The following is a 27,812-nucleotide window of genomic DNA, read 5'->3' as shown; positions in this document are numbered from 1 at the left end:
TCAGCCTTAATCTTGGTTAGGTTCTTTTGAGATCTAGCACGTTGAGGGACACCATCACAGTGGGTCATTCCATAGTGACCCCTAGCTTTGCTCCCCATAATGTCGCTAATGTTATCAAGGGGGTTATCCAGGGGACCCTCCATATCCCATCCCTATTATCTTGGGGAGTAAGAGGCCCCTTGGGTCATGACACCAGCTGTCCCCCATGAGAACATAATGCGGTGATGTCACAGCCCCTGGGGCAGAGATATAAAGGCAGAAGGGATGAGAGGGGAGCTGTGGAGAGTTGAGGAGAGTAGAGGATAGTTGAGTTCAGTTGAGTTGTGTTGAGCAGAGTAGAGCAGAGCAGAGCGGAGGGGAGTGTTCTACTTTGTCAAATACCTCGCTGAAGCCTTTCAACTTTTATTTCTAGTCTGTCTTTCACAGTTACGTTGTTGGTAGGTTGGGCTATAGTTTCTTTTTGCATGCAAAGAACGAGTTAAGCAACTCTGCTTTCTCTCTGCTGCCTGTAATTTCCTTGCCGTCTTCTCTCTTTAGGGGACTTTTAGTTTGGTTGCTGTGCCAAACCAGACAGTTGTAGAGGTAGAAAGGAGAGACTCCCAAATTCCTCTGTAGATCAGCAGCTCCTTGGGCAGTCTGAGCTTGTTGACCCAGGAAGAACATGTGATAAATAGAGATAGATAGATAGACAACTAGATAGATAGATAGATAGATAGATAGATAGATAGATAGATAGATAGATAGATGATAGATGATAGATGATAGATGATAGATGATAGATAGATAGATAGATAGATAGATAGATGATAGATAGATAGATAGATAGATAGATAGATAGATAGATAGATGATAGATAGATAGATAGATAGATAGATAGATAGATAGATGATAGATAGATAGATAGATAGATAGATAGATAGATAGATAGGAGCACCAAGGACCCCTCCTTTCAACCTGGAGTTACAAAACTTCTCCTTTATTGACAGGATCTCCATCCAGTTCAAGAACTCCCTCTTCACGAGAGGATGGACCACATGCTAAAAAAGTTGCCCTTCTTGAAGAAGGAGGACAGCAAGGAGTCCCATCCACAAATTACGAATAATGACCCATGGCAGTGGAACAGTCACTTCTCTGGCTCCCACCCGTCCACTTCTTCGGCCACTCAAAGAACCACGCAGGTCTTGCCCCTTCTTGTAAAGGGTTCCCCAGCTCCAGTGGACATGAGCAAGAAGGTGCAGCCTCCAGCACTGGTGCTGCCAGAATTGGTGCGCAGGACCCCTCTGAGGGCTTCTCAGGGGGAAATGAAGCCTGGCCTCAAAGAGCCCCCTTCCTTGCCAAGGAGGCCCGAGAGGGAAAGGGCTCCGGGGAGAAAAAGCTCTCAAGACACCATCCTTCCCTCATATCCAGGTATAGATGCTACAGGGCTGGGCTACCTATGGAACCAGCCTTGTCCTATCACATCAGCCCACCCCACACAATCAATCCATCCATCCCTCCATCAATCAATCCATCAGGACAGAGCCAGAAGGGACCTTAGAGGTCTTCCTTCTCCAGAGACCAATTGCATTAAGCAATAAGTTTCTCTTCCTACCTTCTAGTGCTTTGGAAAATAAGTTGGCCCCCTCCTCTGTGTGCCAGCCCCTCAAATACTGGAAGACTGCTCTCATGTCACTAGTACACCCTTCCTTCCTTTTCCTAACTACCCAAATCCAAATCCTGCAATCGTCCTTCATCAGGTAGGGACGTTATGGTGCAGACTCCATCAGTCAAAGAGTTTCGACTGTGGGGCCTAGGAAGAGGGTCTTCTCTACTGCTGCCACTGTATTAGGGAACATCTTACCCTCAGAGGTGAGGAAAGACCCCTCCCTCTTAGCCTTTTTCAAAGGCTAGATCTAAATTATAAGATTACAACATCATGAAATTTCAAAGCAATAAAAAATTCCAATTCCATATATAAGATGGTTGTCTAAGGACAGGAAGATCAGGGCCTCGAGACTTATGACACGTTTGACCCCTCCCTCAGGCTCAGCCTGGTGATCCACTACGCACTCCTTGTCTCTCTCTGCTTTGAGAAGGCTTGTCCTGTCGAATTGCCCATCAATCTCTGTCTGTCTCTTCTTCTCAGAACTCTCTGACGAGTCTTTCAAAAATTTATGGGAGAGCAGGAAGCCATTAAAAGGCAGACCCGTCAAAGAAATCTTGGATCTCATGGACGAGAGAGAAATATTAGAGACCATCTTGGACCATCTTCGTCCTTTCCAGGTAAGCAGCTGGGTTTGTGTCGCGGTGGGCCCTGAGGTCCATCGTGGAGAGGGTCCAGAAGCCAGGGCTGCCTCGGTGGAGATCATTTATCCCAAAAGTAGACAAATGTAGTTATGGAGAATTTGCTGAACTAGGGGGTCCTTGCTGGAAGGATCATGGAACGACCATGGAATGATTGCCTCAACCATTTTGGACTCCACCTCAACATCAAGACAGGATACTTAGGGACTGTCACCACCCCTGGAATGCTTCAAATCAATGGAGAAAACCTAAAGAAGGTGGACATTTTTTGGTATCTGGGATCCCACCTCCAATGTCAATGGTGACATCAATGGCGAGGGGAGAGCAAAGGAGAATGCAGCCTGGATACGTTGGCGAGAACTCACCAGTGTGTTACTGGACAGACGAATGGCCACCCATCTTAAATCTAAGACCTACAAGACAACCATCCGCCCTGTTGCACTGTCTGGCACTGAATGCTGGGCAGCAACAACAGGGACCGCAAGCTCTCTGCATGCCACGGAAATGCGAAATGGTCCTGAGTGTGAGAAACAGTCCATTTTTTTCAGTTGTAAACTATCCTTTATAACTTCGAACAGTCAGTAAATAAATGTTCTGACCCAAACACGACAAACCCTCTGAAGTGAACTCAAAGATTCCTTTATGAGGAGAGCCAGCAGCCCCGACAAAAAGTTTCTCTCTCACCACAGGCTAACAAGTCCATCCGGCAGGGAGAAGAATCGTTGTCTGCCCCATCTATTCATCTCCGCCCCCTGCCTTTTATCCCCAGAGCTAGGGAGGGGCTTCGCTAGCAGTGGTGGCTCGTCTGTCCCAAGGACCGGCCCATAGATTTCCACTGCTCTCCTCTCCTCTGCCTTCTGTGTATCCGCGCGTCAGGCACTGGACCCAGATGTTCCTCCTCTTCCTCATCCACCTCCAGACCTGCGGTCTGTTGACTCACCATCTGAGGGCTGACGGATGGCCCAGGCTCCTCCTCTGTCTCTCTCTCTGCCAGCCCCATTCCCTCTTCCCCCTCGGAGCTCTCAGGTTGCCTTGATGCTGGCCCTGACTCCCACGCCGCCTCCTCCTCCTCCTCCTCCTCCTCCTCCTCCTCCTCCTCCTCCTCCTCCTCTGATTCGGCTGCTGGAGGGCCACAACAATAAATGGTGATAAATCAAGTTCTCACAATTTGTGGCAGAGATTTTCCAACCGTTCATCTCAAAAGCTGCCTCTGCTCCAGCTGATACAATCCGGATGGTCCTTGTTACGTGCTTCGTGTCTGTCCCAGCTAGAAAAGTCAAATTACTTATAATATGCATCCGGACGCAGAAGGGAAACCAATCCTCCCCTTGGAAACACACAGAAAGCTGTTCCTTCCTCTGCTCCTTCACTTTCTCACAACTTCTTTTTTGTTGTTCTTGTTGTTGTTGGCAAAGCAGATTCCTTCAGACCACAAACTGCCCAGGAGGAAAACAAGCGCATTGCCGCCCATCGACCAGAAGCAAAGCACGTCCCAGGTCTTGTCTAAAGACAAGGTAAATATGCGGAGGTTTTACACTTTTAGGGCCGCAGTTATCTTAGATGCAACATCAGAAGAGGACAGCTTGCCATGGCCAACTCACCGTGGCTGCCCACGAGCCACAGCAGACTCACCGCGGGTTAATTCAACCATTCCGTTCTCTCCAATAATGTTAAAAATCATTTTAACATTTGTCGTTTATGTTTCATTTGTCCCTCCTTTGAGGCCTCCTTTCTTTGACGCTTCTGTTCCACCATTTCCTCGATATTAGACAGACAATGAATAATAGAACTACAGACTTGGAAGGGGGCCTTGGAGGTCTTCTAGTCCAACCCCCTACTGAAGGAGGAAACCCTTTCCCATTTCAGGCAAACGGTTGTCCAATCTCTTCTTAAAAGCTTCCAGTGATGCAACACCCACAACTTCTGGAGGCAAACTGTTCCACTGGTTAATTGTTCTGACTGTTTGGAAGTTTCTCCTTGGTTCTAGATTGGTTCTCTCCTTGATAAGTTTCCATCCATTGTTTCTTGTCTTGCCTTCGGGTGCTTTGGAGAATAGGCTGACCCCCTCCTCTTTTTGGCAACCCTTGAGGTATTGGAACCCTGCTATTAGTGTAACTCTTGTTCCCTGGTGAGTTGGCCACGGCAAGTAGGCCATGGCTAGTTGGCCATGGTTAGTTGGCCAAGCCAAGAGGGCCATGGCAAGTTGTCCCAATCCACCACGGAGAGCTAATGCATGTAAAAAGATGAAGCTGCCAGATCTCCACAGAAACCATAAAGGATCTCAGGACGGCCAAACAGAGAATCAGCAAAGGGCACCTATGGGGATGGGGGAGGGGGGTTAAAGTAGCTTTTCAAGAAGAAGAAGAAAGTCAAAATGGCAATTATTGACTTATTAGATTCGTATGCTGCCCATCTCCCCGATCAGGTCACCCAGGACCAGTTTCCGTGTGCTTGACCACACGGAGTCCTTTTCTGATCCTAATTTCTCCTATATTTCCTTTTCCTGGCCGTTTGGTGGAGCTCCCTAGGACTCACGGACTCTTTTTCCCACCTTCAGATTAGCCTCTACAAATATTATGGCGTTAAACTGCGAAACTCAACACAGAAGGACCTGGTGACGGAACAGCTCCAAAGCCTTCTAAGTTTTTCACTCCAGGAAGAAACAGACCGAGAGGTGAGTGGCAGTGGGATGCCTGCGGGGGCTGAGACCTCCATCTTTGTGGGGTCCTTGGGGCTCTCTGAGCTTGGATGTTTTCTTGCAGACGTTTAGTGACCCAACTAGGTCACCTCATCAGTGCCAGAAGAGAACAGGTTTTGCAGAATAGAGGTGAAGGGAGGAGGAGGAGGAGGAGGAGAATTGTGGGGTCCTTGGTGCTCTCTTAACTTGGTTGTTTTCCTGTAGATGTTTCATGACCCAGCTAGGTAACATCATCAGTGCTAGAAGAGAATGGGGGTTACAGAGAGGAGGAGGAGGAGGAGGACTGTGGGGTCCTTGGTGCTCTCTGTGCTTGGTTGTTTTGTTGCAGACATTTCATTACCCAGCTAGGTAATTTCATCAGTGCTAGAAGGGCCTGGGGTTTGCAGAGAGGAGGAGGAGCAGGAGGTGGAGAAGGGGAGGAGAAAGCGGAAGGTAAAGACAAAGGGTTAGGTGCAAATAAGAGCCTTGGTGGTGCAGCGGACTAAAATGCTGTTAAGTAGCACGTAGCTGCCAGCTGCCGGCAATTACTGTGAGTTCAAATCTCACCAGGCTCAAGGTTGACTCAACCTTCCATCCTTCCGAGGTAGGTAAAATGAGGACCCGGATTGTGGGGGCAATAAGCTGACTTTGTATTAAAAAGAACACCGCTTGGGGGGGGGGAAGCCCTACTAAGCAGGTCTATACAAAAGTATGAAGGCTATTGCTTAACACATTGTAAGCCGCCCTGAGTCTCCGGAGAAGGGCGGCATATAAATCGAACCTATAAATCAATAAATGTCCTAATTCACAAACATCGCTTTGCCTAGGGAATCTCGGAATCCATTCGAATGGCATCCTTTTGCCACCTGCCTGAGATTCTGGTGGCCCTGGAGGAGGCTGGCCAGTTCAGGCAGACAAAAGGACCGTTTGCAGTAGAAGCCCCCATTGAGGTAAGACCAGGGATGGGGTTGCAAGGTCTGAAACTCAGTGCAGAAGGAGGCTGGGGGATTCTGGGAAGGAGAGTCCAATGTGCTTAGAAGGACTTAGGCTCCAGGCTGTCTGGTCTCCTCAGATTGGTCATAGATCTCGTAGATGTAGGTGGTGCTGAAATTCTCCATCTCCATCTCCCGGAGAACTATTTTATAAGGCTAGAGAAGATTAGGAGCTGCCCCAACAAACACCTCGAGTAGACCCAAAGGTGCTTTTTCCAAAGGCTTGGGCTTGGTTTTTTCCTGAAGACATTTCGCTTCTCATCCAAAAAGCTTCTTCTCTTTTGACCCAAGTCAGACCTGAAGAAGCTTCTGGGATGAGAAGCGAAACCTCTTCAAGGAAAAACAAAGTCCAGTTGCCTTTGAAAAAGCCCCTTTGGGGCAACCGTGACCTGGATGACTAAGAAGCTCCATCAGTTTCCATCCATTGCTTCTTGTCTTGTCTTCTGGTGCTTTGGGAAAGAGTTTGACCCCCTCGTCTTTGGACTGACAGGACTCACAGACTCTCTCCGAGAGATGGATTCGGACCACATTAATACTCTGCTATGGCCAGGCAGTCCTGGGAGCGCAAGTAGAGGACATGATGCCTTTCCTGGACAACATTGTCTCAGAAATACTCTATCAGTATTCCAGCATGAAAAAGGTAGGCAGGTTTCCACCCTCTACTTCTCTTAATGCTGAGTTTAATCACAAGAACAATTATAATCCGGAGTCCTTAGCTTGTTTGATTTCTTAAAGACATTTCATGACCCAACTAGCATGTTGTGGGAGAGGAGGAGGAGGAGGAGGAGGAGGAGGAGGAGGAGGAGGAGGAGGAGGAGGAGGAGGAGGAGGAGGAGAATCTATGGTCTTGTTGCATTTATTATCCTCAAGGCAGCGCTCCTGCATTACACTCTTTCTTCCTTTCCACACAACAACTCTGTGACGTGTTTTGGATTGAGACTGGCCCCAACTCACCTAGCTGGCTCTCGTGCCTAGGGCGGGACTTGAACTCACAGTCTCCTGGTGATTGGCCCAAAGACAGTTGGCCTTTTTCCCTAAGGAGGAACTAGAACTCACCATCTCCTGGTGATTGGCGCAAAGTCTCTCAGCTGCCTTTCATCCTAAAGTGGGACTAGAACCCAGAGTGTCCAGTGATGTTTTGATTGGGGGCCCCCAGAGTTCAACCAAAGACAATCGGCTACGTAAAGGTTTCAGTAAATAAATACATCCTCTTCCTTCTGGTTTCTTTTCATTCCCACTGGGGTTTTCCAGGACGAAGGGCTGAAGAAAGCCTTCATGAGGTCCATCATCATGATCACCAAAGCTGTTGCCAACAGCAGGAGGCAAGACCTCGATTTGCCCCAGAAACAGGAACTGGTCACAAACATCGTTGTAAGTGGGGAGAGGGGGGGAGGCAGGTGCTCCTGGGCGTCTTTCTTTTTGGAAGTGAATTTGAACCGAATTGAATGCCAATCAATGGAGCCTGAAAGGTTTTGTTGCTAAGAGGGACATTTGTTAAGGGAATTCTGCCCATTGTATGACCTGTCTTGCCACCGTTGTTAGCCGAATCATTTTCGTTCAGTTAATCGCACGGCTGTTAAGGGAATCTGGCTTCCCAATTTTATATAGGTCATCAAGAGGCCACAGTTACCCACCCCTGACTTAAATCATGGTCACGGGACACTGCAAACTGCCATCAATGCAAGCTGGTGGCCAAGTGACCGAAATGGGGTCACAGGATCGCTGAGGAAGGGGCGCCTCTCGGAACTTGGCATCTGGGTCATAAGTAGTCCTGAAGAGATCCCTCAAAACTTTAAATGGTGGCTAAGTGACCAGTTGTAAGCTGGGGACTTCCTGTGTCAACCAGAAAAAGCGTAGGGCTGGGAAGAGGGCCAGCTGGAGGGTGGCCATATCTCAGGTTCTTTCTTAGATGGGTTTCCTTCTCTTTTCAGGAAGTCATTGAAGATGAGCCCGCGAGACCCTTGTCCATCGAAAATCTCCATCAAGCGATCATCACCATCACCTGCATGAGGTATGTACCTGCCGAGAGAGAGAGAGAGAGAGAGACAGAGAGAGAGACAGAGGAAGGAGGGAGGGAGAGAGAGAGAAATCCTGCATCCTGTTTTGGTCACCACAATATAAAAAAGATGTTGAGACTCTAGAAAGAGTGCAGGGAAGAGCAACCAGGATGATGAGGGGAGTTCTGATATTTGAGGGGCTCTCAGAGAGAGGAGGGGGTCAACTTCCCCTCCAAAGTAGCTGAGAGCATGATGAGAAGCGATGTATGGAAGCTTATCAAAGAGAGATCCAGGAGAAATTTCCTGACACCGAGAACAATCCATCAGTGGAACAGTTTGCCTCCAGAAGTTGGGGGTGCTCCATCCCTCGAGGTTTTCAAGAAAAGAGGGGACAACCATATGACTGGGATGGTTTAAGGACCATCAAGCAAGGGTTGGAGTAGAAGACCTCCGAGGTCCCTTTTAGCCTAATGAGTCTATGATCTTCTCACCCTCCTCCTCTTTTCTCGTCTTTCATCAGCCGTATGAAGCCCCCCTTGAACTCCGAGATGAGGTCTAAAGTGGTGAGAAAAAGCATCCAGAAGGTGTTTTCCTTGCCGGCTTACCTGGTGACAAAACTGAACGTGAACGGCCCAGGACAACCAGCTCAAACTCAGGTGAGCAGTCCAGATGGAGCCAAGCCATCTGAGATCCACCTGGAAATAAGCATGATTCAAAATCTCCTCCAAAACTCTGGATCCATCCATCGAGCCCAATGTCCTTTTGTTCCTCGTGTTCAGCCGAGAAAGCATTTCCTCCAACTCTGGAAGAAAAACCAGCCCTGCAAGACGGGCCACTCCGTTGATTGCAGAAGGGTGGACTTCAACTCCCAGAAGTCCGTGGCTGGCTCAGGATTGTTGGGCGTTGCAGTCCACCAGTCGTCCTAAAAGGGCCATAAGTTCCCCAGCCCTGGATTTCTTCCTCTTTCTTCCTTTACACCACTTCTTCCTTTAGATATTCTTTTTCTCCTTCTAGGATTTTTATGACCAGATGGTGACCACCTGCAACACCATGCTCACCGCCTTGCTGTCCGAGGCTCCCAATTTGGATTCCCTGCAGGATGTCTTGACGGTAAAGAGTGATTCTTTCTCGGGGTTGGTCAGCCAGATGTTTAGGCTGGATTTGGCGATTCTGTCCAGCTGTCGAGCCCCTCCCAAGGACCCGGGATAGGCAAATGTGGCTGTTGGGTGGACAACTCGTCCCATGGGACAATTCAACCATTCAATTGAACTCATTTCAATAGTTAAAAAATGATGTTCATTTTTGTCATTTACATTTGTTTTGTCCCTCCTCTGGCATCTTTTCACTAATGATTCTATTCCACTATTTCTCTGATATTCGTGTCTCTCTTGTCCCACGGCAAGGAGGGAGGGAGGGAGGGAGGGAGGAGATGATAATAAGAGTGAGGGAGGGTCTCAGGGAAGTCCACAGGTGCCCCTGACACGAGAGACGTTGAGCTGGCCACTCCCACCTCGGCCACGCCCCCCTCGAGGTCAAACACAACCTTGATTCGGCCCTCCATGAAATCGAGTTTGACACCCCTGTCATAGAGCCTCGCAGCTGTTCCGAGTAAAGCTGCCTTCTGCAATTGACCGATGCAGATTATGTCGATGCCGATGGGATTCATTTTAGCAACAGAAATTTTGGACTCATTGTGGTCATAAGTCGAGGACTACCTGTATTTGTGATGGTTGCAGCATCCTGGGGGGGGGTGTCACCTGAACACCATTGGCGAACTGCCCAACTGGCTTCCGACAAGCCAAAGTCTATGGGGAAAGCGAGATTCGGCTAATGACTGCATTATTCACTTAAGGACCACAGGGATTCGTTCAACCCTGGCAAAAAAAGGTCATAAAGCCAGTCACAAGTCGCCTAACATCCACCTTGGTAAACACCCCAAATTCTGGTCGTAAGTCAAGGACTACTTATACAGGAAGTCCTCGACATACAGCCATTCATTTAGGGACCGAGCTGGGATGCTGCAACCGTCATAAAGATGAGTCATTGGCCAAGTGTTCAAATTTTGATCACGTGACCATAGGGATGCTGCAATGGTCATAAGTGTGAAGAATGGTCATAAGTCCCATTTTCAGTGCCATTGTAACTTTGAACAGTGACTAAATACTAATAGACTTACATACCGCTTCACCGTGGTTTACAGCCCTCTCTAAATGAGGACCCAGGTTCTTCTCCTATCTGGGTCCTCATTTGACCGACCTGGTAAGGACGGAAAGCTGAGTCAACCTGGAGCCGATCAGGATGGAACTGCTGAACTTCTGGCAGTTGGCAGAATTAGCCTGCAATACTGCGTTCTAACCACTGTGCCACCACGGCTCTAAATGAACTGTTGTAAGACTAGTTGTATTCCAGAAATCTTCAATTGCTACTCTAGTTTTCAGTCTAAAATAGACCTCAATTGACCAATGTCTCAAATTTGTTGAGCTCCTTAGATTTTCTCCCCAGTCCTGGCAACTTCTGTGGCTCTTCCAACTGTGAATCACAAATTCTTCCTTTCCTCCTCCTCCTTTGTTTTTCCTGGCAGCACATTAATCCCTGGATTGAATCTCCCAAGAGACACGAGAGAGAGAGGGCCATCAAGAGCATCAGACACCTCCTGAAGTTCGTTTCTGAAAACGTCAATTTCGACGTAAGTCACCGTTTGGGATGCGCAGTGAGATGTTTTCAAAGAAAGGAAGAAAAAGAAGAAAGTCCTGCTGCCTTTTGGAAAAAGCATCTTTGGGATGTGACCAGGAGGATATAAGGAGTCCCGCTTGATGAAGGGGTTGGAGGAGAAAACCTCCACAGTCCCTTCCAGCAATTGAGGTTCTGGGATTCTAAGGTTCTAAGATTCAGAGATTCTGAGATTCAGAGATTCAGAGATTCAAAGATTGTATGATTTAGAAATTCAAAGATTCTAGGATTCTATGATTCTATTATTCAAAGATTCTAGGATTCACTGATTTTATGAATCTATGACTATGATTCTAGTCTTCTAAGATTCAAATATTGGATAATTCTAAAATTCTAAGATTTTATGTTTCTAAGATTCTGTGATTCTAGAATTCTAAAAGGTAGGATTCTAGGACTCTATGGTGCTATGGTTCCTATGCTCTGATTTCAGTTGGCTGAAACCTTCATGAGCCCCCCTTCTCATCTTTCCCCTCCTTTTTGCTTCCTTTCATTAGACCACAGGTGACTTTTCTTTGCTGGGACAGCTGGTGGCTTTGCTGGGCCTGCACGTTGGCGACACCAGCAAAGAAGTTGGCCAGACGTCCGCAGAGGCCGCCTACCACCTCCACCACCTCATCATGAGCAAAATGGGTGAGAAAGTTGGACTCCAAGGGCTGCCAGGAGCCCAGGGATGCGCACTGCCCAGGAGAGCACTGGGTGGCACAGCTTGTGGCGTGACCAAGACCCCGGTCGTTTGCCTGGGCAGAGATGCCTGGAATTGGCCGTTGGTATTGGCACCTCTCAGGGCCAGGGGTCATTTGAAGACTGAGTTTCTCACGTTAAGTGGATCCGTTAGGCCAGTGGTCGGCAAACTCATTAGTCAACAGAGCCAAATATCAACAGTACAACGATTGAAATTTCTTTGGAGAGCCAAATCGGTTAAACTTAAACTAGATAGGTAGGTACATTGTTATTAACTTAATTAGGGTACTCCTAAACTGGCCTTTGCTAAGAACGTCCTCAATCTGATGGAGGTACGTTCGCTGAGGTCGACCCCTTCCATCTCTCCCATCCACACTCGTCCTGTATACTTCTTTCGTCTATCTCCTTTCGTTCATCCTCTTTATATGTCCAAACCATCTCCTCGACACTACATCTTCTTTCACTCCACAACGTTCCCTAAAATTAACTTAATAAACTTTACTTAAAGTTTTAAGTCTTAGTTAAACTATAGGTACGTTGAATAAAACTTGATCTCATACTTAACAACGATATTATTTATTGATAAAATTAAATTCCTTACAATTGACCTTACAATATCCATAAAATTAAATCATGACAATGACTGACAAACACTAATGTGAACAATGGCCTTGCATCTCCTTGGAAAGTTTGAGTAAGTCAGGTTTGTATGTTGTTTTTAATTTTAGGCACGATTCCAGGTTCTCATCAATAAGACAACTTCTCAATTTACTCTTTTTTTTTTTATTGAAAAAGTTTTCAAATACAAATTTCCCCCCCTTTTTTTCCCCTCTCCCTCCTCCTCCCTAACCCCCCTCCCCACCCATCCCCCCCTGTGACTTCTTCATAACAAAAAAAAAAAACCTAATTCATAACAGATTACTTACTCCCTCCTCTAGATATTGACCTTTACTTACTAAAAATATTATTAATATTATAACATCCCCCTTTATCCATACATTTCAGAAAAGAGAAAAGAAAGGGAAAAAAAAAAGACATTATACTATGACATTATAGAATAACTTCTCCACTTTAAAACTATACAATAAGTCCTACTTTAACATTTAATCTTCTATATATATTAGTATAACATTTCAAAGTGGCCTTCCCCATAAAATCTAGTTTAACATTTATTCCACTCTATCCATTTCCTCCACTCCCCTAAATATATCACTTAAAAATCCCTTTTCTTAGACTAATCAATCTACTAACTAGCTTATTCACCCACTATCATGCAAAATTACCATACACAACATTTCTTAATATCTTTGAATCACTGCCCACACTACTTAAAAATATATGTCTATATTTTCCATTATATCTAAATAAAAAAAAAGAAAAGACAATGACTTTAAATTTATAATCCATGTAGTATCTTCTTTGAGGTCTTTCCACTGGATTGGTAGAACCAACATCCATAATCGGGTAACATAGCTTACTGGTGCAACAGTTTATTCAGGATCTTCAATCATATCTGCCCCCGTCAGTAGTAAATATCTTCTTATATGTATAAAAGTAAAAACAACCACCCGAGTGACATTATAATTATATTCCATATAGTAATAATTGTGGGTTTCATCAGGATTATTAATTCCCATCATCGTAGTGGGTAACAACCCGATCTTCTGCATGCCCCAGCATAATTCTCTTGCCTTGTAATTCAAGATAATATAATATGTTTATCAACACAAAAAGAAATTCCAAAATGGATAATTCAAATCCATCAGTTTAAGGCTCGTTTCACGTCCCCAAATTACGGCCATGCAGAGATCTGCCACAATCCTCAGGATGATATTAACCAATACATCGCCTCTTCTGTGTTTACACATAATCATTCATATTTTAAAGTCACTGGCTTCACTGTTGCCTAATTTAGAAATTTCTATTTTTATGCCACCTATTTCTTTTTTTCTTTTCTTTTTGTGGGTTTGGTTTCCATCCTGGTTTCCTTTCTACAAATTGTGTATCATCTGGTCGGTTTTTATTCTGCTTTGTAGATTGGTCTTGTTGGTTTTGTTTTTGTATCTCATGTTTCTTTTTTATCCCTTGTACATCCCCTAATTGGTTTCCATACTTATCCTTGCCTTGATAAGTCATCACATTAATGTTAGATGCCACTTCTCTCAAATTTGTAGATAGTCCAGCTGGGGTATCCAATAAATCCAAAGGCAATTCATCTAGTACAGTCTCTGTAATTCGATATTTTACCTTTATTTCCGGCTCCTTCTGCTTATCCTGTATTATACCTGAAGATATTAAGTTCATTTTCAACCTATTTTGATAAAATTCTTCTGCTCTTTCAACAGTATTTAGCTGATATCTTTCTCCTTGGTATCTAAATATAATACCAACTGGGGCGTCCCACCTGAATGAGATATTTCTCTTTTTTAACTCATTCACCAGAAAACCAAATTTCTTCCTTTCCATCAATATCTTAGGTGGGAGTTCCTTGTAAATCCAAATCTTTCTTCCATACAATTGCAAATTAGAATTGAAGGAATTTTGCACGATATTATTCCTAATTTCTTTGTCTGTAAAATAAATCACCACATCTCTAGACAATTGCCTTTGCTTGGCAATCCAGGAGTTAATTCGATAAACTCTGTCAATCCTACAAAACACTTCGTCAGGTTGAACCTTTAGAATCCCAGCTAGAAATTCAGAAGATATTTTCCTTAAATCCTCTCTATTATTTTCCTGCAAACCTCTTAATCTTATCGCATATTCTGTGAAATTATATTGTACCATTAAAATCTCTTTTTCAATCTTCTGTTGCAGATTTTCTGCATTACCATACTTTTGATCAGCATCAGCGATGTTTCAACAGGCTTGGAAAGTGAATCGAAGTTTCTCTTTCAAAATCTTGAGCAAAAAGAGATCATTGGTTTTCGAATGAAATAACTTCTTCTAACATCGAAAAAATGGTGTTTCCTTTCCCCTGTAGTTTACGATTAAGCTGATTCAAATGAGACGTAATATCTACCATGAAATAAAATTTTTGGATCCACTGATCGTTCGTTAGTTCTGGATAGCGAATCCCCTTCTCATGGAGAAATGCTTTAATTTCTGTTAATAAGGAAGCGAAACGTTTCAAAACGTTTCCTCTTGATAACCAACGTACCTTGTTATGCAGCAGAAGATCGGCGTACTCGCTCTCCATTTCAACTAAAAATCCTTTAAATTGGTGATGATTAAGAGGTTTAATCAGTATATTCGAAGACATTTTGACTGTTCTGTCTTTCACTGTTTTAGCAGACAATGGTAACTCTTTAATTTTTTTTAGAATATCGGCTTTGTTCTTAAAATCCCGAAATAGCTCTTCGGATGCATTTATAAAACAACTTTTTATGTATTCGCCGTCTGTATATGGTTTTCCTCTCTTAGCAATCTTTTGACTAACCACAAAACTTGCAATATTAACATTGTTGGAAGATTGAATCCAGTAATTAAATACCGAACTTGATTTTTCTTGACTCTTCTGAAGTTCCTCAACTGCTTTCTTCCTTGCATCACCGACAGGATATTTACTACTAAATGGCACGTGTTTAGTTTTAAAGTGTCTCTCCAAATTTGATTTCTTGTTATTCACCAATTTTTCCTGACAAATAAGACAGGTCGGAAGGCCATTTAAGTTTTGAGCAAACGCGAAAGTCTCGGTCCATTCAACTTTAAATTCATGGTTTTCGTCTTCCGTTTTTCTTTGCTTCTTCTTTGTAGCCATGTCAAACAGGGCACCTAAAAAAATGTTTCATTTTATAATAATAAAGCCACCAACACAAAATAATTACAATTCTTAAATTGATGACAAAAATACCTGTAGGATTTGCAGCTGGTTGGAAAAATACAGGTAACTTTATGCTCCGAGTAGTTACTTTTGTCACTCGCGCGTGATTTGCGGATGCGACTAGCACTAACCACTGCACAAGGAGATTGCTGACTGACTGGCTCACTCAACTCATGCATGAATCGCGTGCGCCTCTCCCACGCTGCGTATCCCATGGCCCACCTGCGCCGCGTCTCCCGTCTCCCATCTCTCGCCCGCAAGACACCCCCACTTCTTCTAACGCCACTTCTTCAGAATAGACTCGCCCAGGCCGAAAACCGACTTCTGCGCATGGGCCACGAAGTTTCAATCACAGTGTGCGTGCGCGCCCGCAGGTGGTATTTTGTGGAAGAGCCACACTCAAGGGGCCAAAGAGCCGCATGTGGCTCGCGAGCTGCAGTTTGCCGACCACAGAGTTAGGCTAGGCATCTGCCATCAGCCAGCCTGGGCTTGTGAGTCTTGGCACATGGATTGGGTCTTAGCGTGTTTTGCAAAGCCAACTTTTAGTCATTGGATGGCTGCATGTATTGCAGGAAGCCAGAAAACGGGTTAACCAAGTTACGGGTTGAGTGGGCATTGTTAAGGAAAGAGCTAAAGAGGGTTTATAATTGCAATACATTATTTGTTAATTTTATAGTTTCAACCCCATTTTACGTGTCTTCTAATTTTTAATTGGGAGCCGTCCACAATCGGTTGAAAGACAGGCACTTATATCAATGGTTTACCTAAAGAAAAGGATCGGTTAAATTTGGCTAGTTAAAAGCTTAACCCAGTGGCAACTTTAAGCCATGTGGATTTCAATGCCCAGAATTCCCCAGGCAGCACACAATCAATTCACAACCTAATGCTTCATTTGCACATCAGACCAAGGTAGTCTGGGTTAAATCCGGTTAGATTCATTCATTCGTTTGTTCATTCGTTTGTTGGTTCATTCCTTCATTCCTTCATTTATGTAATTTGTCTCTTATGTAGCCCTATATTTCCCCTCCATTTACAGTCCCATCTATTGTGTTAACCTAGAAAAGGGGTTACAGGTAGTCCTTGACTTACAACAATTCATTTAGTGACCATTCAAAGTTTAACCGGCACTGAAAAAAAGTGACTTGTGATTGTCTTTCACACTTACGACCGTTGCAGCATCCCCATGCTCACGGGATCAAAATCTGGACACTTGGCCACTGACTCCGATTTATGACGGTCGCAGTGTCCCAGGGTCATGTGATCCCTTTTGTGACCTTCTGCCAAACAAAGTCAATGGGGAAGACGGATTCACTTAACAACCGGGTTGCTAACTTAACTGCTGCGGCAATTCACTTAACCAGGTTGGCAAGAAAAAAAATCGCAACCTGAGGCAAAACTCGCTTCATAACTGTCTTGCTTAGGACTCAATTGTGGCCCCAAGTCGAGGACTGCCTGTAATTGGACCACTAAAGAGGTCATTGTACCTGTTTCGTTCCTGATCAGTGAGATAAGAGAAAGGGGGGGGCAGAGAAAGAGGGAGCGAGGGGGGAGGAGGAGGACTGGTGTCTCTGAGCTTTGTTGTTTTCTTGTGAAGGTTTCATGACCCAACTAGGTAACGAGAAAACCACCGAGCCCAGAGAGCACCAGGGACCCCTCAGGTCAGCCCTGAGCTACAGATCTTCTCTTCTGTTGGAACGACTAAACCGGCCGTCAGACGAAGGATGTTCAGAAGTTCCGAATGCCAAAATCTGACCTTCTCTTGTTTTCCTCCCTCCAAAGCCAAAGAAATGGATGAGAAACCTAGAAACAAGAAGGGGAAGGTCGTCACTTGGCTGAGGGAAGACTTCTCCTTTTCGGGCCCAACAATATTTTATAATAACGTCTCCAAAATGGCTACGGTACGTTTTCGTTCAGCATTTTGCCTGGCTTCTTATTGACCTTCCTTTTTCTCCTCCTCTTGACCTGGAGATACTCAAAAAAGTCAATATCACAGTGGGGACGGCAGGCTCCAAAGGCCGGAGGGTGGATATCCATCCCCCACAATGTCTAGGAGCAGGCGATCTCGGCTGCCATGTTGGCTTCTTTCACCCACATCCTAATATCACGTGGTGGATGTCATGGAATACGGCCTGCCTCTCTACATGGGGTGCTGTCCCCAGATACGGGTCAAAGTCTCTGGCTTGTCAAAACCCTGATGCATCTCTTCATGGTCTCCTTTTCTTCTTTCCGATAGGCCTTTGGCGAGCATCTGAGCCCGTCTCAAATAAACGACCTGATCTTAAAAGCCCTGGCAGCTCTGACACACCTGGACAAAAACATTTCACACACTGCGGGACTCCTGCTCAATTCGTTCTTGGAAGAATGTGGGATGGAAATGGAGGAGGTAAGAAAATGGCAGGGTTTGGAGCAAAAGGGATAGAGGAGATTTTGTAGAAAAGAAAGATGAGAATGGGTGAGACCTTGTTGACTTGGTGACAACACTTCGGCTGGATTTAAGAAGGCTAGGGTTGGATGGAGACCACCAGGTAATCTTAGGGCTGTTGAGAAAGTTGGTCATCCCTTGGATTCCTCTTTTGCCATAGCTGCCCATGATCCTCAAGGAGATCTACCGACGTCTCCCGAAGATCTTGGACCCTGCCACCAAACAACAAACGCTAAAGGCAGTGTGTCACCTGGCGTCCAAACGGGTGAACAAAGTCGTGGATATTCTCCTCGAGTGCTCGGTGGCGTGCGATGGGTAAGAAGAACCTCAAGGAGATGTGCCTCCTGTTTTCTTGTACTCTACAGAGATTCTCAACCATTTGCGATAGGGGTGAATATCTGTAGCTTGGGGTGGGCAGGTCATGTGCTGATTGGGGGGGAGGTTGCATTGGGTTGGTTGAGGGCCAGTGCAGTCGCTGGTTGGCTGTGCAGTCGATCTGAATTCTGAGAGCTTCCTAGGCTGGTTGTCTCCACCATCCAGGTCATGATTGTCCCAAAGGTGCTTTTCCAAAAGGCAGCTGGACCTCCTTGGTTTTTTAACTTTCTTGGTCGCCACACTGTAGAAACAATGCAGAGACTCTGAAAGAGTGCAGAGAAGAGCAACGAAGATGATTAGTGAACCGGAGCCTAAAACATATGAAGAAGAGTTGCAGGAATTGGGTCTCTCTAGTTCGATGAAAGGAAGGATTGAGGGGGGACAGGATAGCAGTGTTCTGATATCTGAGGGGCTGCCACAAAGAGGAGGGGGTCAACCTATTTTCCAAACCACCTGAGGGCAGGACAAGAAGCAAAGGGTGGAGACGAATCAAAGAGAGAAGCAACCTACAATGTGCAGAACTTTCCTAGCAGTGCAAACAATTAACCAGTGGAACAACTTGCCTCCAGAAGTTGCGGGTGTACCATCACTGGAGGTTTTCAAGAAGAGATTGGACAGCCATTTGTCTGAAATGGGATAAGATTTCCTGCCTGAGAAGCGGTTTGGAGTACAAGACCTCCAAGGCAGGGGTGAAATCCTCTGGTTTGGTCTGGTTCGCCCGAACCGATAGTAATAATTGCTACTGTTTGCCCGAACCGGTAGTAAGAAAAAACGCTTTAAAACGTACGACAATCAGCTGTGCCGGGCAATGTCGGAACCTTTTTGTAATTTCTAATTTGAGCATTTTTTTACTACCAGTCAGCTGTGAGAAAATCAGCTGTGCCTGATTGTCTGTGAGGTTCCTGTTTGTTGCAGGGGCCATTTTGTGTAAAGTCCAGCTGCTTCTGCATTGTATGTGAGTCAGTTGTGTAGCTTTTGTGTTACTTTTGTGTAAAGTGTGATCGTTTGCTTTTGAGCTCTCTGTGATTCAGTGAGGTTCTGCATTGTGTGTGAATCAGTTGTGCAGCCACGCCCACCCGGACACATAACCACCAAGCCACGGCCGCCTGGTCATATGACCACCAAGAAACGGCCACCCGGTCACATGCCCACCAACCAACGCCCACGGAACCGGTTGGGAACATTTTTGAATTTCACCACTGCTCCAAGGTCCCTTCCAACTCGGTCCTTCTGTGAAAAGCACCTTTGGGTTAATTCTGTAGACACACTGCTCCTAGAAACCTCCCCCCCCCTTGACCAGTTCTGGGTTCTCTGGCACTTCCGGTGGCGCAGAGGCCCTCCTTTGAATGGCTACTAGACAAACGGTTGCAAGTCGAGAACTACCTGTAGCTATATCTTTTTCCATGCCTTAAAGCAGTTCATTTGGCCATCGGTTCTCTAACCCTTTCTTCCGTTGGGGGGGTTAATCTATCTGGAATGGCCGTCTCTTTGAAAATGGGGAAAGAATCTGATTTTTTTCCCCAATCCATTTTTCCACCTGCACAGAAGTGCCAGGGAACTGTGGAGGGCGCTGGCTGCAGACCCCTATGCTAACCTGAAGATCATGAAGCCCCTCCTCAAAAGGCTTGATGACCACGAGCCCAGCACCGAAGCTATTGGGAGGGGAACAAGCAAATCCATCATGCCCATTGCGGTAAGCCCTCAACCGGTGGCTCTCCTTTCCTGAGATCTGCAGGTGGGCCAGGCCTGAGGAAAGGGGGAAGGGGCTGAGCAGAAGAGTCACCCTCGGGGGTCTCCTCATCAGGAGCAGGCACGCCCTGGCTGGAGGGAGGCAGAGGGCAAACTGGTGGGGGCTGAAATCGGAGCAAAATTTGACGTAAGCCCCCCTTCCCCCCAAAGTGCCCCATTGAAAGTAGAGGCATCTGTGGGCTTCCTCACCAGAACAGCTTTGATATTCATCCATCCATCCATTCATCCACCCATTCATCCAGCCAGCCAGCCAGCCAGCTCTATCATCTATCCACCCATCCATCCATCGGTTCATCTATTCATTAATCCATTCATTCATGTATCCGTTCATTGATTTATTCGTTTATTCATACATTCCTTCATTTATTCATTCCTTTACTCATCCAATCATTCATAATTCAATTGATTCCTTTATTCATTTCTTACGTTATTTCTTACAGAAATAACTAAAAAAGAGTTTGATTTAAGAAAATACATGATAGGAACCAACAAAGGCAAACACCCAACGGAGTACTTTGTGTCATATCTTATTTTAAATATTCTTAATCTGTATTTTTATTATGTGTTATATTGTTTTATTACATTGTTGTAAACTTCCCAGTGTCAGATTGCTCAGATGGCCGGTGGAGAAATTTAATTAATTAAGACCAATAGATTTGTAGTCCAGGTTTGAACTGTGGGGTCCTTGGTGCTTACTGAGCTTGGTGGTTTTCTTGCAGATGTTTCACGACCCAACCAGTCTAACCCTACCTCTAAGCCTAACTCTTCCAGCACTGATGATGTTACCTAGCTGGGTCATGAAACATCTGCAACCAAAAAACACATGCTCAGACAGCACCCAGGGCCCCTCCAAGGACCCCTAAGAGGTGGAGAGTCAAGAGCCCACTTAGGAATGAAGACAAACAGAGAAACGTGAGGTTACCGATCTCTTTGTCCCCAGTTCTGTCTCACTTGCGCTACTCGTTGTCTCCCTTTTGTCCTGTATCTACACCCCACTGGCCTCTCAAAGTCTGGAGGGGGTGTAGAATGGGAGTTTCAGAAGTCCCACTTCTAGCAACCTTTTGCTCCGTGTCTCAGACATGGACTTTCCTGGCTCAGGTTTCATGGACATGAGGATTTTTTTCTTTCTCTGGGCACAATGAGAATGTATCTGCCGAACAAAACTCTGCATTGGCGACAAGAAGGGCATCCAGCCAGGAAAGCCTCAGCTCCATTCAGTTGCCCAGACTCCACCCCGCAAGGGATTAGGGGGTCGTTAAAAGAAGAAATAGATGATGATGAGGAATCTAAGTAACCTGATGAGCCCGAGCTGACTCTCCTCTCCTCCTGTTTCTAGGCCACCAATGCGCTCTCCTTCCTCCTCTCGCTTCCTGAGGCAGCAACCATTGTCCAGCATAAGTTCTCCAGCCTGCTCCTGGCGCTCGTGACGCACATCTATTTTCTGCTGGGAGCAGGCAAGAGCGGGTCAGAACAGACCTACCATCTGGGGTAAGGAATCTCCTGGGCCCAATCTGGATCCTTTCTCCATTTCTGCAAAGCTCAGGAAACAGTCGTTAAGTGAACTTTGTCCCATTTTGCAACCTTTCTTGCCAGAGTGGTTAAGTGAATCATTGGACTGGTTAAGTCCCATGGTCGTTAAGTGAATCTGGCTTCCCCGTTGACTTTGCTTGTCAGAAGGTCCCAAAAGGGGATCGCGTGACTCTGAGACACTGCGACCGTCATAAATATGGGTCAGTTGCCGAGAGTCTGAATTCTGACCATATGACCATAGGGATACTGTAACGGTCGGAAGTGCAGGGGGATCAGCTGAATGATTGGCACCAACTCTTCTGCCTTTGTTTCATTTAGCAACGCAGTCAAAGCCGTCAAACACCTCATCTTGCGCACCGGCTATCAGGAGGAGTTCAAGGACTTAGATATGGTTCAATGTTGGGCGATGCTGATGAGTCCTGAAAGTGTGTTTGAAGGCATTTTCCACCTGGTCCGGTAAGAAATTAAAAGTCAAAAGAGCTTGGCTACGAGGGGCAGTGGGTGAGAGAGGGAGGGGAGGCAGAGGGAGAGGAGGAAGAAGAAGAGGCAGAGAGATAGGGGGAAGGGGAGAGAGAGGGAAGGGGAGAGGGAGAGGGGAGAGGGAGAGAAAGAGGGAGAGAAAGAGGGAGAGAGACACACAGAAGGCAAAAGTGAGAGAGAGGAAAGATTAGAGGGGAGGAGAGGGAGGGGAGAGGGAGAGGGAGAAAGAGAGAGGGAGGGTGAAAGAGAGAGGGAGGGAGAGAGAGAGAGGAAGGGGAGAGGGAGAGAGGGAGGGTGAGAAATTCTCTAAATGGAGTAATTCATTGAGTAATTCATTTATCGATCATTCAGCTCATGATTTCTCTAGCTTGGTGATTTTCTTCTCCCTAACCAGCAGATCTTGTCTGATCTCTCCATATTTATTCTCTTAGGATCTTGTTCAACTATTCGAAACATGAGCTGAAGGTCATGCTCCGACAGGCTGAGACCTACGTGCGCCACCCCGATTTAAGACACAAAACCATTGGGATGGTTTTCTTTTCGGAGGTGAGGAGACCTTGAGATGCACCCCAACCTTCTGGAGCTCAAGGAAAGTTGCCCAGGGTTCAACAGAACTTTATGGTTAGAAACTAGAAGTTGTGGGTTCTCCATCACTGGAGGTCTTGAAGAAGAAACTAGACAGCCATTTGTCTGACATGGTAGAGGGTCTCCTGCTTCACCAGGGGGTTGGGCTAGAAGACCTCCAAGGTCTCCTGGTATTCTGTTAATCAGTGGAATGGCTTGCCTCCAGAAGTTGTGGGAGGGAGGGAGGGAGGGAGGGAGGGAGGGAGGGAGGGAGGAAGGAAGGAAGGAAGGAAGGAAGGAAGGAAGGAAGGAAGGAGATTGAGGGAGGGAGGATGGGAGAAAGGGAGGAAGGAAGACTCAATGACCCCAAATTCCTTTTACTTTTTGCATTATTTTTTGTATTCTTGCAACTATCATTTACACTACCTATCAGACAGTCACAAAAGGGATGACGTAACCTCGAAACACTGCGACCGTCATATATATATATATTTATATGCCGCCATTCTCCCGAGGGACTCAGGGCGGCTTACAAAAACAATATCCAATACAAATCACAATAAATTAAAATCAACAACCCAATTAAAACAATTTAAAATTATAACAATGTACACCCATAACGGATCAGTTAAGTTGACGAAAGAGCCACATCTTCAACTCAAATATGGACCGGCAAGTACCCAAATTTTGATCACATGACCATGAGGATGCTACCATGGTCATAATTCTGAAAAATGGACGTATCTCTTTTGTCAGTGCCGTTGTGACTTTCAGCGGTCACTAACCGAGGACTGTGTTTATTTTCTTTTTCTCTCCCCGTAATGGCTGAAAGTGGCATCTTTAGTCGAGGCTCTCAGGGAAGTTCTCTTCCTTGGCTTGGCTAACGCTCCATATCTCCACTCTTCTTCTTCAGCTGCTGTTTCACCCGGAAATTTGCCAATTCTTTGTCATCCAAGACATCCTCCAGGTGCTGAAGGAATGGATGACCCAGCCATATCCGCTGATACAGACTTTCAGCGTTAGAGGACTGGGGAACCTCATCCAACACCCGTTTGAGGTAAGAGATGGGGGGCAGGAAGGGAGTGGCTTCCAAGGTAGTAGCAGGTGTGACCTCGCTCTCTGGGAAGTCTACAAGGCTGGGAAGGAGAGAAGAAGGAGAAGAAGAAGGCAACCAGCAGAAAGAGGACAGCTAGAGTGGTGTCTCTTCTACAAAGATGGCTGCAACCCTGGAAGATCTGAAGGTGCAAGTAGAGGCCAGATCCTCTTGGAGGACATTTGTCTGAAATGGTATAGGGGTTCTGGCTTGAGCAGGGGTTGGACTCGAAGACCTCCAAGGTCCCTTCCATCTCTGGTATCCTGTTAAGGACCAGGGGAGACCTGAGAGCAGTCTTCCAGTATTTGAAGGGCTGCCCCAAAGAAGAGGGGGTCAACCCATTCTCCAAAGCCCCTGAAAGCAGAACGAGAAGCAGCGGACGGGAACTTATGAAGGAGAGAAACAACCTGGAACTAAGGAGAAATTTCCTGACCCTGAGAACAATTCATCCTTGGAACGACTTCCCTCCAGAAGTTATGGGTGCTCCATCACTGGAGCTTTTCAAGAAGAGTTTAGATAACCATTTGTCCAGCAGAGTCTAGGGTCTCCTGCTTGAGCAGGGGGTTGGACTAGAAGACCTCCAAGTTCCTTTTCAACCCTCTTCTTCTATGCTCTGTGGCCTTCTCTTGCGTTTGGCATGATCGCTGTGAGACTCAGAGAACTCCAGTGACCGTTTAATTGCTCGTTTCTTTCCCTGCTTCCTCCAGAAGAACATCTTGGAACCCCTCTTGATGCCAGTGCTAAACTGCGCTTGTCACGAAGAGAAGACGGTGGCAAAAGAAGCTATAAGGACCCTGCATTTCCTCCTCAGGAACCTCGATATCAAAACCCATGCGGTGAAGGCAGTCAACCTCATTCCGCTCCTTCTGAAACATTTTCATGATGTAAGTCAACCAAATCATAACAAACTGGTTTTCCACCTCTCTCTCCCTCCCTCCCTCCCTCCCTCCCTCCCTCCCTCCCTCCCTCCCTCTCTCCCCCTCTTCCCTCCCTCTCTCCCTCTCTTTCTCCCCCTCCTCACTCCCTTCCTCCCTCTCTCTCTCTCTCTCTTTCTCTCTCTCTCTCCCCCTCCTTCCTCCCTCCTTCCCTCCCTCCTTCCTGCACTCCCTTTCATTCTCCCTCTCCCTCTATCTCTCTCTTTCTCCCATAAAGATGGGAGAAAGTCCAGAAGGAGCTGCTAAGATTGAACAACTCTGGTCTAGATCAGGATTTCTCAACCTTGGCAACTTTAAGAGGTGAGGACTTCAACTCCCAGAACTCTCCAGGCAGCATACTGGAGTTGGGCTCCCCATCTTTGGGGCAACCATGACCTGGATGATTGACCATCTCCATGGACATTGAACTGGGAATAGGTGTGCTCTGAACTTGTGTGTTCTCCTGCAAACTTCAAGAAACTTCTGCATGGCTATTCTGCTATTGGAGGGACTAACCTGTCTCTCTTCCTTCGTAGGACGACATCGAACTGAGGAATACCTCCATCACCATTTTTGGCATGCTCCTGAAAGGACTGAAGGAGTTACGGAACAGTAATATGGCCGAAAACATCCTGAACAGCCTTATTCCCCTCCTCATACAACTGTCAAATGATCGGACGAAAGAGGTGAGTTGAAGGGCTGGCTAAGCTGAGCTCCTGCTCTGATCATGCTACCTTCACAGAGACCACTCTGTACCCCCATCTTCACTCAGAGCAACGTGGTTGTACCACGTGGACACTCTGGAGAATGCAAAGACATTGTAGACAATCCTGAAGTTGTGGGGTCCTTGGTGCTCCCTGAACTTGGTTGTTTCCTTGAAGACCTTTCATGACCCAACTAGGTGACAGGATCTCCCTCTTTCCTCCCTCGGCCAGGTCTCCAGGAAGACCCTCGACTCCTGCGTGTCCTTTATGAACTGGGGGGGCTTTCCCAGCAACTTGTTTGACTATGAAATGTACACCAGTCTTCATAGCATGTACTCCAACATCTGCTACGTGGTTGTAAGTAGGAGCCAAGCTGGCCTCTTTTCTTCCAGATTAGAGTAAACTAACCGTTTATTTCTTTATTTTGTCCTGCATTTCTTATTTTGATAAACAGTTCAAGACGGTGGGCATCCCTAATACTTCTTCTTTTCTTCACAACAACCCTGTGAGGTGGGTTGCCCTGAGAGAGAGGGACTGCACCAAAGTCACCCAGCTGGCCATCGTGACTAAGGAGGGACTAGAACTCCCAAAGTCACCCAGCTGGCTTTGACCAAGAAAGCAGCCCCTTGGTAAAAAAAAAAAAAAAGCTCTATAGTTCATTGGCTTCTTTGTTGCCTTGTTTTCCCCAGATGAATAAATGCAAGCAAAACCTTCCTGCGATGTTGGATCAGATGCTGGGATTCCTGAGGAGCCGGAACTCTTCCCATCGCGAGGCAGCTGCCCTCTTAATTGGTAATCACCAATGCCAACTCTGGAAGGAGGGCAGGAAAACCCAAGACAGGCGGGCGGCCTTGTCACCAAAAGAATCTATGCAGAATTAAGCCATGTCGCTTAATCAGACTGGAAGCTGCTCTTATACCGTGTGGCTTCTCCGGAACGGCTACGATCGCGCAACAGTTTCTCAGGCAGTTCCTGCCCTCTTTCTTAAGGGTATCGCTGCCGTTGTTAAGTTAGCCACATGGTTGTTAAGTGAATCTGGCTTCCTCCCGGATTTGGCTCATCCGAAGATCGCAAAAAGTGATCTTTGACCCCCAAGACACTGTAAGCGTCATAAATACGAGTCGGTTTGCCAAGCATCCGGATTTTGATCTTGATGTGGCAACGCTTCTAAGTGTGAAAAGCAGTCGTAAGTTCCTTTTTTCAGTGCCATTGTAACTTTGAATGGTCACTAAATGAACTGTTAGAAGTCGAGGACTACCTGGCCTGTATCCCTCTCTCTTGTATAGGCAAACCCACAGCCGTGGCTTTTTCTCTGGAAATATTTCCAGCTGGCCTCCCATTCTAGTATTAACTGGATTCAAGGCTGCTTAGATTTTTTTCCAAGATGATGGTTGTTTGCACAGTCCTAGAACATAAAGTAATAGAGTTGGAAGGGACCTTAGAGGTCTTCTAGTCCAACCCCCTGCTAAAGCAGGAGACCCGATTCCATTTCAGACCAGTGGCTGTCCAATCTCTTCTTTAATCTCTTCTTGAAAGCCTCCAGTGAGGCCTGGAGACAAAAACAGAGGAAGAACGGCTACCCCTAGTCCTTCTTATTATTAGACAGACCCAATCCCTGGAACCATCCCGTAAAGTCCCAAAGCGACTCTTCCAAGTGGAAACCAATGAATTGCGCGTTTTTTTCCTGAATCAGTCGATTTCGCCGTCTCTGTTAACCCCACCAACGTTTTCTTTTTACGTGCCCAGGCTGCTGCGCGCAATACATGCAACCGGAAGTGATGACTTCCAAACAAATGAAAGAAGTTTTCCTGGGTGAGTTTCAAAGTTCCCTCGCTTGAAACAAGGAGTTTTTCTCCAGAAGCTCTGTCGCTGATCAGGGTTGGTTCTCACGGTTGATCCCGGAAATCCTTTGTTTTCTGGATTCGTTTCAGGTCTCCAGGATCTGCAAGGCGATTCCGAAGCCTCAGTGGCTCAGGCTGCAGCTGACTCAATGCAAGAAATCTTTCGGCAGTGTGGCCATCTGATCAAGCCGGGTCTTGTTAGTAGTCAACTCCTCTCCAAAGGCATCAGGAGGATCTCCGAGACCAAGCAATAATAGTTTCATAGTTTCATAGTTTCCATTATTGTCATGGCACCTCATAGAATGAAATTAAGTGCCATCCTCACTGTATATTATACATTTTAAAAACCCTATAAAAATAAAACAAAAACACACTTCCTTCACATTGTATGCAATTGAATTAAAAAACCCTCGTATTGTATTCATATTGCACTGTACGTAGAATTGTATAGTTACTGCTCTGGGATAGAAGCTGTTTTTCAGCCTACTTGTCCTTGTTTTTATTGCCCTGTACCGTCTGCCAGATGGTAATAGTTCAAAAAGAGGGGGGCCCAGGGTGAAATGGATCCTTAAGGATGCTTTGAACTTTCTAAAGCCAGCGGGAGCTATAAAGCTCTTCCAAAGTGGGGAAGGGGCAACCCATGACCCTCTGGGCACCTGCCTTCCAGCTGGTCTTTGGGGAAAGCGAGGAAGCGTGAAGATAATTCTTACATCGCGAAGGACCACGAAGGAACGTCGCAGAAAGAAGACCTGGCAGGGAGATTGTGGAAACAGGCCCTGGAGATAGACAGAACAATTTAATGTCAGAGAGAGGAGAAGGTTCCACGAGAAGGTCACAGAGCCACAGGTGCTATTGGAGAAGGGTGGTAGCAACCATCAACCATCGATGATATCTGGAACATCTCCACTCTTGCTCGTCTCCCAACAGAAATAGGAACGCCTAGAGTAGGGCAGATGC

At 46.1% G+C, this 27,812-nt stretch overlaps 1 protein-coding gene across 1 annotated transcript; it reads left to right on the top strand.

Annotated features, from left to right (window-relative positions):
* The first annotated feature begins 249 nt into the window (after positions 1-249).
* On the top strand, positions 250-27,237 carry LOC148111576 (maestro heat-like repeat family member 5). The gene is made up of 27 exons (XM_087880761.1): positions 250-437; positions 987-1,407; positions 2,126-2,262; positions 3,702-3,797; positions 4,841-4,957; positions 5,788-5,910; positions 6,443-6,592; positions 7,204-7,323; positions 7,884-7,963; positions 8,470-8,605; positions 8,964-9,059; positions 10,531-10,635; positions 11,174-11,309; positions 16,963-17,081; positions 17,417-17,566; positions 17,766-17,920; positions 19,526-19,673; positions 21,066-21,217; positions 21,578-21,715; positions 22,171-22,285; positions 23,217-23,360; positions 24,104-24,280; positions 24,847-24,996; positions 25,246-25,371; positions 25,704-25,806; positions 26,761-26,826; positions 26,946-27,237. The coding sequence occupies exons 2-27, from the start codon at positions 1,026-1,028 to the stop codon at positions 27,107-27,109; spliced, it is 3,585 nt and encodes a 1,194-aa protein (XP_087736887.1). The 5' UTR covers positions 250-437; positions 987-1,025; the 3' UTR covers positions 27,110-27,237.
* The last annotated feature ends 575 nt before the right edge of the window (positions 27,238-27,812 follow it).

This window comes from Pantherophis guttatus, chromosome 18 (assembly GCF_059756535.1).
Source record: "Pantherophis guttatus breed Tessera chromosome 18, ASM5975653v1, whole genome shotgun sequence".
In the NCBI taxonomy this organism is placed as follows: domain Eukaryota; kingdom Metazoa; phylum Chordata; class Lepidosauria; order Squamata; family Colubridae; genus Pantherophis; species Pantherophis guttatus.
The sequence above is the reverse complement of the archived record's forward strand: the minus strand, read 5'-3'. Positions and strand labels throughout refer to the sequence as shown.